The sequence below is a fragment of the Camellia sinensis genome, chromosome 6 (genome assembly GCF_055761805.1).
Source record: "Camellia sinensis isolate YWXY chromosome 6, ASM5576180v1, whole genome shotgun sequence".
NCBI classification, from domain to species: Eukaryota; Viridiplantae; Streptophyta; class Magnoliopsida; order Ericales; family Theaceae; genus Camellia; species Camellia sinensis.
The window spans coordinates 172,990,257-173,002,545 of NC_138966.1; the positions used below are offsets into that span (position 1 = coordinate 172,990,257).

At 32.4% G+C, this 12,289-nt stretch overlaps 1 protein-coding gene across 1 annotated transcript; it reads right to left on the bottom strand.

The window, feature by feature from the left end:
- Positions 1-2,875: 2,875 nt before the first annotated feature.
- LOC114299495 (putative indole-3-pyruvate monooxygenase YUCCA7) lies at positions 2,876-5,332 on the bottom strand. The gene is made up of 3 exons (XM_028244258.2): positions 4,412-5,332; positions 3,802-4,173; positions 2,876-3,226 (listed from the first exon to the last, which is right to left on the bottom strand). Exons 1-3 carry the CDS (start codon positions 5,111-5,113, stop codon positions 2,996-2,998), a joined length of 1,305 nt encoding a protein of 434 aa, XP_028100059.2. The 5' UTR covers positions 5,114-5,332; the 3' UTR covers positions 2,876-2,995.
- Positions 5,333-12,289: the final 6,957 nt, after the last annotated feature.

The following is a 12,289-nucleotide window of genomic DNA, read 5'->3' on the forward strand; positions in this document are numbered from 1 at the left end:
GATTGGTAATTTGATTTTTTATTGATTTTTCTTAGAAACCTTGAATTTACGGATTCAAATATGAGGACGGTCACTTTATGCATTTATGTAAAATGTTAAATATGTACTTAATATAACTCCTCCCAAACACCCATTAATGGATATAGCAATTGAATATTGTTTTTTATTGATTTTTTAAAGTACAAGGACCAAAATATTATATTTAATTACTTTTATATTTTTATTCTTCAAGTAGAAGAAAATACTAATAAATTACTTGAACGCCACCCTCGCTCTTCATTTCTTTCGGATGTGAAATTTTATAGGCTTTTATAACATCTCAAAAGTCTTGCATGAATCCTGCCCCACACGAAACTATAAAATTGAACCATAACATGTGGTCAATTTAGGTTCTCAATGAACTAGGGATGGTCACAGAGCGAGTTTGTCGTCCCTTGTCCTTGTCTCCACTTGCAAATACCTGTCCCGCCCCACTCTCGTTGCGGGTGATCAAAATATAAATTACCCTCGTCCCACGTGACTGTCTGGTCAGATAAAATCCACTCAATTTGAGCGGGTATGGACGAGCCTTGTAGATCGGAATAAAATGACTATTCCTGCAGCCAACAAAACCAACAACACCGAAGGATTGAATGCACTGCTTAATCTTTCTTCAGCATTGACCAAATCAATTACATGCTGAATTGATGTTCCAAACTATTGAATAATTACTCATTTTTATGCCCTAGACATGAGAAATCTTCAACTAGACTCGTTGAAGAATGAGATCTGTTTAATCTTCCCTCTGTGGGCTCTATATCCATGTGGGTGGTAGCATGGAGACTTGGTGTACTTTGTGTACACTAGTTGCTCAAGACTCAAGGGTGGGTAATCACTGTGAATGGAGCCAAATAGCATCCATGTGCATGCCAACATTGTGCATACTTCCCCAAGTCAAGAGTCTGTTTCACAGGAACACTGTTTTGTTGAAAAATTTGAGAAGAGATTTAAAAAAAGGGAAGTGATTGACACCCTCTCCAATCACTACACCCACCACCCTCCATATACACGTGGCGGGTGGTGATTGGAGGAGAAGTAAAAAAAGAAAAAGAAAAAAGAAAAACCGGCCAATAAGAGAGAGAGGGGGTCAAAGGGGGTGCCTCCTTGAGGGGGTCCAACACATTTTCCTTAAAAAAAATAAAAGGAGAAAGGTAGGTAATATAGGAATAAATATACGTACATTTCACCTAATTTCATAAATTTTTTTTCTTTTTATTTTCAAATCCCTCTCTAAATCCCCAACCGAACATGGCATAAAGGGAATAGAGATATTTGCAGGGGGTGAGCATGGTTCAGATTGATTTGGATTGGGAGAAAACCAAGACCAATCCGTTATCTACGATTCCTAAAAAATTAGAATCAATTCAATCCGTTTAAATTGTAGAAACAATCCGAACCAATTCGTTTAAACACGGATTTGATCGGTTTAGGACCACGAATTCACATAATTAAATAACAAAAAAAATATAGAGCATTTAAAACAAACAACATCCTTTGTGTGGGCCTATTTGTGTGATACTGTCAAGAAATAACTGAACCACCATTCTTATGTTAGGAATTGATAAGATCATGCATAATTTTTTGGCGATGTATTTGTTTTCTACCAAATTAGCTAACATTGTTGATAAATCAGTTTGCTACCGAATAAGCTAGATGGCTCATCAATGGATGGTTTTAGTGTGATGAATGCTTTTGTCAATATAAAATACATATATACATAGTATATGGTTAACTTATTGTAATATATTTATATTTATTTTTCTCAAGTTACTTCAAGAATGAGCCCAGCTTTCAATCTTTATGGATGCACCTTAATTGGTAACATGCAAACTAAGTTTTCTATCTTTTGTCTTACTTCCTTAACACAATGAATAACACTATATCAGAATCAAAAGAAAAAACATACACGGTATATAGTATAAATATAGATTATTTTTAGACGGTTTGGATCGGTTTCAATCAAGAACCTTGGGATTCAATCTGAAACCGATCTGTGGTCTACGAATTTTGAAATTTCTAATCCGGAATCGATTCACAGATTAAAAAAATCAATCCAAACCTATCGAATTGAACTGGGCCGGATCGGATTACGAATTTTACTAATTTCTTGCTCAGTCCAAATATTTGGGATATATTGGACATAGGGCCGACATATATTTAATGGGTCCTTGGTGGGCCAGCGCTAGATATTTGGGATGTAGTGGACATACGGCCGCCATATATTTAATGGGTCCTTGGTTGGCCAGATTGTGGATATAGAGCCCATTAGTTATATTTATGACTAGCTGGAACAAATTGTGAAGAGAGAGATAGAGATATATTAAAGGAAAATGCTAGAGGTTCTAAATTTTCTATCAAATAAATGACTAAATGTCTCACATAGGTGTGGGGTCCACAAAATTGCTGACCCCACACCCATGTGAGACATTTGGTCATTTGTTTGGTAGAAAATTTGGTGTCTTTAGCATTACCCTATATTAAATTCAATTGGATGGAGAGAGAGAGAGTCCTTTTCATTTCACTTGGATTATTGAATTGTATACAAAAAAAAGGCTTGCTAAAAACTAGAGAACAAAAAAAAAAAAAAAACAAAAAGAAAAGAAAAAAAAGCCTCATCTTCCTTTTTACAAAAATGCCCAAACGATTCCAAGACTTGGGATTTTCCCGGAGAGGGCGACTCTCTGTTTTTATGTGTTTCTTTTCTTATCACCTTATTTTGTACATGAGAAAATGTACATATGCAGAATTAAATTTTTTTTTTTTTTAAAGTATCAAAAATGTAATTGTTAGCACAATAGGGTCCATCTTCGTGCTATCATATATAGTGTTGATACTTTTATGTTAAACTTATTCTTTTATACATGACTTGATCTGAGTTTGGTCAATAAGTTACCTTCTAAAAACTAGAAAAAGAAAGGGAAAAAAGAACACTCTCGTTAGCAAAGTTCTGGCAAATTTAGCAATGGGATTTGCATCGCCGATGACAAGCAACAGTGACAGAATGCTTCTTGTGCTCTGTTTCTTCTTTCCAGATTTTGCCAATGTCATTTGCTACTCTAAATGCATCTATTGATGCCCCAGAGAGACCTCTCCTTGTGAATCCAACGGCATACAGTCCAGCTTTCCCTTTCCACCCATTTGGAAATGGAGATTTTGGAAACCCATTTCTGGAAAAGAATTCACTTTCCTGGAAAAACAGACACAAAACAACCCAAACAAGGGTTAGACTCTTCTCTAGGAGAATATGCACTATATGCATTAAAGAAACGACGGTTTATTTTACATTAACATCAGTAAAATAAAAAAGGGCAAAATAGTAAAAAATATAACAGGACCATTTATCCCCAAATCCCATGTCTTGTGTCCCCATGCGCTCTCAGTTATGCTATTATATCTGAAATTTTTTTATGTCTTGGAATTCTCAGGTCACAATCCATTGAGACAAAGAAACACAAGACAACTCTGTCCATTTATCCTCTAATCAGTATTCTCTTGGAAAGACAATTCTAATTTCAGAAAAACACAGTACAAGAAACTTCTGAAACATATTTTAGAATAATTGAAAAACAATTATGACAATAAAAAACCACCAACAGAACCTAACAACCTGAAAAATATCTGTCACATGAACAGAGAATCCATACCCTGTCACAGGATAGGAACAGAGAATCTAAAAGAAACTCAACTTCCATGACCGTCACATGAATCCATACATACAAAGAACCTAAAAACCCATATACTATAATATTATTAAGTTCTCACCTTTAACCAAGAAGGTACATTGCTGCAATACCCAGTTGCCAAAATAACTGAATCAATCTCAAGACTTTCACCATTGACAAGCTCGACTCTACCGGGCGAGAACCTCTTGATTCCAGGGACTACTTTGATCTCACCAGATCTAATTTTTTGTATTGTACCAATGTCCAACACAGGTGTCTTTCCTTCAGTATTCTTGAGCTGTAAAGGACCTATACTTGGCCTTTTCAGACCATACTTCTCTATGTTTCCAAGAACCAACCTTGCTGTCACTAGCAATATTTTGTCAACTAGCCCAATTGGCAGACATTTCATCATCAAAACTGCTAGATCAAACGTCGATTTCCCAAGAATTTCTCTTGGCAAAACATGAACCTGTTGATTAAAAACAGAAACCAGAGTTATAATTTAAAATTACAGAGGTGGGCCATTTGGTCTCTCGCCTAAGGCCCACAAGAAAAATTCAAAAAAATTTCATTGTTGAAGGCTCTAATTTTTTCACGGCACAATAAGACAATATTTCACTTCAATGTTTTGCCTAAGGTTTCAAAAAATGTTGAGCTGCTACTGAACATGGTACCAGAAGATCAGTAAATGGTGAAATTATACTCACCGAGCTCCGTACCACCATTGATGGAATTGCATTGTGGTGGCAAAGATCAAGAGAGACTTCCATGCCTGAATTTCCACAACCGATTACTAAAACGCGCTTTCCTCTATAGTCTTCACCGGTTTTATAGTCACAAACATGCATAACTTGGCCACCAAACTCTTGCAAGCCTTCGAATTCCGGCACCACCTTCTCTGCATTTTCACCGGTGGCCACCACGAGCCACCGGCAAATGTACTCAACCTCCCCTCTCGTGGACCCATTAGCACTTCCAATGGTCTTGACCCTCCACAACCCACAAGTCTCATCATATTTCGCTGATTGGACTGTTTCATTGAATCGTGGCTTAATTTCAAAGTGCTTAGCATATGATTCAAGATAGTTGATGAATTGGTACTTTGTGGGGTACTCTGGGAGGTTGTTTGGAAATGGGAAGTAGGGTAGTTGACAGAATTGCTTAGGGAGGTGAAGTTTGAGGCGGTCGTAAGTGTGGTTTTGCCAAAGTGAGGCAATGCAATTTGACCTTTCAAGGATGACAAAGGGCACACCTTGTTGTTTTAGGCCAGCACCAACTGCTAGTCCCGATGGACCGGCTCCAACAATGACAGGTCCATTCACCAATATACACCTCCCTGAAAAGAAGTTTTCACGGTCTAGTGTGTGAATCATTGTTGGTGTTTGAAGATGATCAGTAGTGTAATACATCAAGAAGTATGTTTTTTGGGGATTACAAAGGAGAATTAGGCAAGTTTTAGACCAAGTAGTATTGAAAGATCAGATAGAGAAGAGAAGGGGTGATAAAAATACCATTTTTTTTTTCTTTCTAAAGGTAGAAAATAGATTTATATCTATATGTTGAGAGAGATTGAATATGGGACAAAGAAGAGAGAGTAGAATGTGTAGTAGTTTGTCTTGAAGTAATGTGTGGAGGGGGTTAGAGGGATGGGAGGGGTTCAAATATAAGGAGCCTGCGATTGGGATTGAAAATTATTGTTTTGGGGTCTTTCTCAAATGATAAGCCCCCTTTTGTTTGAAGCATATAAAATATGTTATTTGATATATTTATGTATTCACAAACAAGGTTTTAAACATTTGATGATATGTACATTTCTTTACCCATGTGAAATCTTGAACCATATGTTATTGTTTTGAAGTTAGTGTGATGGATAATAATAATCAAACTATTTAAAATCGAGAGAAAATAATGATGAACCATTGTCGGCATAACCTTTTTTGTATGACTTCTTGAAATTTATCGCATTTCCTTGATGAGCCCCTAGTCCTTGACAACATCTAGGTGTGTGAAACTTTTATCACAATTAACAATAATTAATCTAGTTGCATGGAGATTGATAATTGTGCTCCAAAGTGAGAAATATTCCTCAAACTTTATCAATTACCGACAAAGTTGGTAGTTCCTCTCCGAAACAAGTGGCTTCTTATTCAACAGATTTGCGCAAATGCAGTTATTGAATATGCATTAAAAAAGTTAAACTTGTTTTAAGTTGTTGCTTCTCTAATGATTATATAATGGTTGTTATAATTGTTCTTCAATTTATAGTTTCAATTTGATTTCTTGTTTTGAAGGGAACATCTTCTCCACTACAGATCTTGTTTTTGTTTAATCCATTTGTGAAGAGTTCATGTTCATAATGGTAAGGTACACAAATGTCACGTACAAAATTTATGATCTTTGAATTGAACTAAGCGAGAATTCTGAATTACACATAACGTTTGGAGGATTAAATATTTTAAAGAAAAAGAAAAATGAGCATAAATAGAACTTAGTTATTTTGGAGTAGAAATAGATATAGTTATAACCTAGGTATATTGACACCTAAAATTAAATTTAGTATGGTGTGAGTTATACCCAGAATAAATAGATTACCAAAGAAAACATGTAATAACATATACAATAAATAGAATAGTGAAGTGTGAAAATTATGAGAAGCATGAAATGAAAAACTAACCTGAAAACCATAATAAACAACTGTGAAAACTAGTTATTATGAAAAACCTAAAGATTTCATTTCCATTGTCATGTTAAAATCAATTACAAAACAAACCATAAACTTTATTTTAAAAAATCAAGAAAATTATTGTAAAGGTTTAGAGGCAAAGAAACAAGGATAGTGGGATTCATTTGCTCTCCGAGAGCGGTTTTTTGAAAACTCTGCTCATGTTGCAAAACAAGATTTTAGAGCCTAAAGAGTGTTAATTTAGGGTGGTTTCTTGAAAAGCACAAGCATAAATCAAGGTTCTGATGAGGATAACGTGCAGGGCGACCACGTGGAGTTGGTTATCTTGGAGTACTAGTTGCACCTGGGGGGGTTCACTTTCACATCCCCTCCGTTGGAATTTGGAGCAACACCCAGCACCACCTAAAATTTGTTATCACATTGAGATTGCAATTTGCAACCACACCACCGTCTACATGCCCTTTGTTCTTCTAACATTGAGATTGTGAAAGCATGCTGTTTTGGCCCACTTAAATCCCTTTCATGCCAACCATTTTCCACATTCATTCTTAATTTGTAATATATGATTCAAAGTTTAACAAAGATATATTGACCCTAGAGTTGCATTTGCACGTAATCAACCAATAATATTGTATTTAGGGTTCTGTAAAATATCGCTCAATTCATTAAAATCGCAATGATTTGCATCAATCTGCATTGCTCTATCCGCTAACCGCGGATTGAACTTTAAAAATTTATAATCCGTCTTTCTAACCGTTCCGTTCCGCTATAGTTAATACATATATATTTTTCAACCTCCAATGAAATATCAAAGTAAAAATAAGTGTGAAAGAAATTTAAAATGTGAAATTTCTTACAAATTAGTAGTTATATATATGAAACATATTATGTAACATTAATTTGTGTTATATATATAAAAAAATGTTATGTGCAAATACTTGATAATTGGTTAGAATATTTTTCAATCCGCCAATCCGTTCAAAACCGTCCAAACCGCGATTTGCAAATCTGCTAATTTTCCAATCCGTTATTCGGTTTGTAATTTTACTCTCAAATCGTTCGAACTGCACCGCATACACCCCTAATTATATTTATCATATTTCTATATAATATTCTATTTATCATTTTACTTGTTTGAGTCCCACTAATACTAATGTATATATCCAATACAGATCAGATTCATTTTAAAATGATTCACACCGCACTAACTTTAAATCAATACCATAAATTTAAGTGCTTAATATTATTTGAATATATATATATATATATATATATATATATATATATATATATATATTTGAGTACATAACATTTTTGTATAGAAAAATAAGAGGGAAATGAGTCATGAGGTGGAAGAGGTGCATGTGCATGGAGGCTTGTTGGATTGCTAGAGAGTCTCTTCTTTTCAGGCAAGAATGAGAAAGGGGGTTTTTTGGTTCTTGAGATATTTTTCCAACTGCTTTGGAATGGGAAGAATCATCATTCCAAAATTGTCTTAGACATCCTTTAAGATAATTTATAAAAGTAACATAGCTTCCTAATGCAACATATATATATATATATATATATGTATGTGTATATATATTACAAAAATGTTTGAAAGTTCTAATTTTGAAATTTTAGGAGGAGCTCTAATGGTGAGACTCACCATGTGATGTGATGTTTATACTTGCTTGTGTGTTTGTGTTTATGCCACATCATTAGAGTTCAAATTAAATCTCTAGTTTTAGAACTCTTAATCACTACTCTATATATTATTATGATAGAACAAGAAATTCAGAATTAATAAATAAAATAATAAACACATTAGGATTTACCTAATTCAACTACAAATTTACGTTCATGAGCGAAGAAATAACAAAAAAAAATTGATTATCTATACTATTATATAAAGTATACATATATCTGTTAGTGTGAATACTTTCTTTATTACGATTTTTTGATTTTTCAAAAATAAACAGCATGAAAAATCAAACTAATTTAGATATTTAAAACTATAGAAATATGGATAGTTTTTATTCATCTCCTTCATTCATAAATTCCAGATCTTGGCACGCGCGTTGCAGGAGCACTCCCCCCAGTGAATGTAGAGAGTACAATGCTACAAGTTGCTTAAAACCATCAAACTCTAAAGTTCAAAACAACCCAATATATTTTATCTATCAATAAACCAAAACGGATAAAAACATATTCAAATAGAAGTGTCTGGTTGAACCTAGCAATGTGAGGGGTGTTTTGAGAAGATAGTTAAAAGTTAATTTTTTAATTTTTTTTTTTAACATTTTAACTTTTTTTTGTGAGAGAGAAAGTGTGTTAAAAGATGAGAAATGACTTTTATAACTTATTTCTCAAAATAAGCATGAGTTGCTAACAAGAAATAAACATAATTTGGATTGAATTTGATATACACTCATAATTAATATATATCTAGAGAGAAAGAGAGAGAAAAGGTCCATTCATTCATAATGAAATGGGGAAGTGAGCTTTTATTATCCCATAGCCAGGTTGTGAGAAGGCCTACTAGGGAGGGCCATGTTGCCATTCATTCATTCATTCATTTTCCTAAGCCACTGAGGACAAGTGAAGATGGGATCACAATCTTCTCTTCTCATTGCTGCTTTTTAGTTTACTTCACACTCTCTCTCTCTTCTCTTTTTGTAAAGTTTTCTAGTATTGTACTTTCTGCGATGGATTTTTCTTACAATTACTATTATATTATACATTAACTTATGAAGCAAAATACTTTTGAAATCAATCATAATATCTAAATAGTTATATATAGTCACGCGTTACATAAAGTTGTATGTAAAGTTGGAATTCATTAGGGATACATATTGCATACCCAAGCTAAGCTTCCTAGAAGTTTAATACTCAATACTCATTTCATAGTATTGAACCTTTATTATATCCCTTCATCATAACAACAAAGATAATGGTAAATTATAGGCCCCTTTAGGATTTGATTTTTTTAATAATTGGGTAAATTACGCTTACACCCCTCTAAAGTTTGGGTTTAATACATATCACTCCCTGACATTTGAAAAATTACACTAACCTCCTTGTCATTGTAATTATTTAGACTGAATGAAGACATTGAACTCATGCACTATCTCTTTTCTTGATTTGCTTTACTTCTTTGATTTTTTTTCCATTTCCTTTGCTTTACTTTTTTTTTCCAATGTAATTTTTTCTATTTCTCTATGAGGAGTTGTTGTCTTTTATATAAGTAAGGAGTTTTGTGAAATGAGACTATTAACCACAATGGTAGGAATGTAACTTTCAAAACATTAGGGGATAAGATGTAATTAGACTAGATCTCAGAGGGTGTTAGTGTAATTTGTTGTTAATAATTTTAATTTTTTATAACAAAACGTATAAAAAAGTAAAAATAACTGTTTAACTAAAAACTTAAGTTCCCAAACAATGCCTCATATGATGCTTAAAGTATTTTGCTTTACCTCAGTATTCTAAAATTTTAATTTTGCCAAATCATTTCTAAAATTTTCAATTTTAGTCAAAATAATTCAATTTCAAATGGTAGTCTAAATCTTTAATAAAATTGACAAATTTGACTCAAATTGAAAATTTAGAGTCAAAAGTGTGAAAATTAAAATTTAAAAGATTAAAATAACACGAAATGCATATTTTAAAAATGATAATTATATTTTATCCTAATAATAATGACATATATATATATATATATATATATATTTGGCACAGTTTGGCCTTTGTTTACATTTATGAGGGCATGCCCTAAGTGTTTGTGTTCTCATTGATTTTATTAGGGCTGAGCAAGTAATCTGTGAAATTCGTAATTCGATTCAGTCCAGTCCAATGCGATAGGTTTGGATTAGTTTTTTGAATTCGCGGTTTGGTTCCAGATTGAAGAATTAAAAATCCGTAATCTACGGATTGGTTCCGGATTGAACCCCACGGTTCTAGATTGTAACCGATCCGGACCGTATACAAATAGTCTATATTTTTATTATACATCCTCTCCCATAGTATCTTCTCTTAATTCTATATAAAATCTAAACTCAAACCTAAAACCGTATAATATCTTCTTTTATTACTTTTGTTTGTTGATTTTTAGTTTTAATTTGTAATGGTTTAAATACTTATAGCGAAACCAATTTTCTTATGGTTGTTTAAATTTTAGAACAGTATGTCACTATTATAGAAAAATATGTTGCTATTGTGGAACTAATATAGCGCTATGTTTATATTTTTATAAAAATAAAGTGTTATATATATATTTTTGTTATTTAATTACGTGAATTCGTGATCCTAAACCGATCCAATCAATATTTAAATGAATTGGTTCGGATTTATTGCATAATTTAAATGGATTAGATTGATTTTAATTTTTTTTTGATTTTATCTCAATGCGAATCATGCTTACCCCTAGATTCCATAACTAAAAATAGGGTAATAGTCACTTTTGTTTTCATAAAATAAAATAAAAAATCTAGGACCGTCCACACACCGTCCCATCTCAACCTCCTTGCAGGTCCTGTCAGCATTGATCCCAATCCTATTTTCCCATCCCCAAAGAAAAGAAAGAAAAAAGATGAACAAAACGAAAACAAAAATACAAAAACGAAAAGCACAAAAAAACAAAACAAGAAATGAGAAATGTTTTAATAAATATGAGTTGGGATCTCTCAAACTTTTCTTTCTGCTGGTCCTTTCTGGTATATATATATATATATATATAGATTTCAAATAAATTGAAGCAGTTTGTTGTACTTCTTGTGCCTAATCTCAAGATCACTTGAATGTGTTTTGGTCCAAAATTGGTGTAAAGTTACTTTTTTTTTATGAATTCAATTATGTCCAGAAATAGTTAGTGAGTCCAAAAAAAAAAATCAAAATTTAAAATGTGTGCCATAAATTTAAAATTAGTGTCACGTGAATTATAACTTCAACAACTCCCATTCCAATCCACTTTTTCACTTAGCTTTCGTATGGTGGGTCAGGTTTTTTTATTTTTTAATTATAAAAAGATAAAATAAATTTTTTAATTCAATAAAATAATACATCACATTCAAATCATAATTATTTCATTTTTTTTCACAAAAATAAAAAAATTTATCACAAACGAAACTTTTTAGCCCTAGACTAAAATAGCTAAAAAGCCAACTCACATCCCAGACGAACCCTTAAAGCCTTCATTTGGGATGTGAATTGACTTTTTTGATTTTTTGACTTTTTAACTATTTTAGCCTGGAGTTAAAAAATCTCGTTTGGGATAAATTTTTTGATTTTTTTTACTTTTGTGAAGAGAAAAAATAAAATGATTATAGGCTGTGACATTTTATCTTATTAGGCTAAAATAATCTATTTTGTCTTATATGACTATTTTAGCCTAAGTGATCTTCCCAAACGGACCCAAAATTATTACTTACCAAAGTGAAAAGTACCATAAAATTAATCAATTCTATTGAAATATTAAAGAGAATAATAAATAAAATATGAAAAATTCTCTGTTATGTTATGCGCACCGTATATTCTATTACAAAATTATTAATTTTTATGAAATTACTTATATAATTTTATTATAAAATTGCATTGCACACCGAAAGATTACTTATATTGTATGTTGCTATATTGGTGCAATATAAATATTACATTCCATAATCATGAACTTCCAACTCCCTCCACGGGGCAATTATTGATGCTATATGCTTTCTCCCCACCATCTATAATACAAAAATCATGATGGAGAATTATTACTGCAAAATGTAATTTTATAATCTTGTAATGTTATACATAAAAAAAAATTCATTAAATTTTTCTTTACCATTAGATAAAATAGTAATGGGCCTACAATAACAAATACATGGGTGACTCACCCTCTGTGCCTAGTAGTAAAAAAATAGATTTTTTCCTTAATATAAGT

Excerpts from the sequence above, each read along its gene's own strand:
- LOC114299495 (XM_028244258.2), bottom strand. The coding sequence starts at position 5,113 with ATGTATTACACTACTGATCATCTTCAAACACCAACAATGATTCACACA. Across the intron at positions 4,174-4,411 it reads CAATGGTGGTACGGAGCTCG|GTTCATGTTTTGCCAAGAGA; the intron begins GTGAGTATAATT and ends TTTAATCAACAG. Across the intron at positions 3,227-3,801 it reads ATGTACCTTCTTGGTTAAAG|GAAAGTGAATTCTTTTCCAG; the intron begins GTGAGAACTTAA and ends CTGTTTTTCCAG.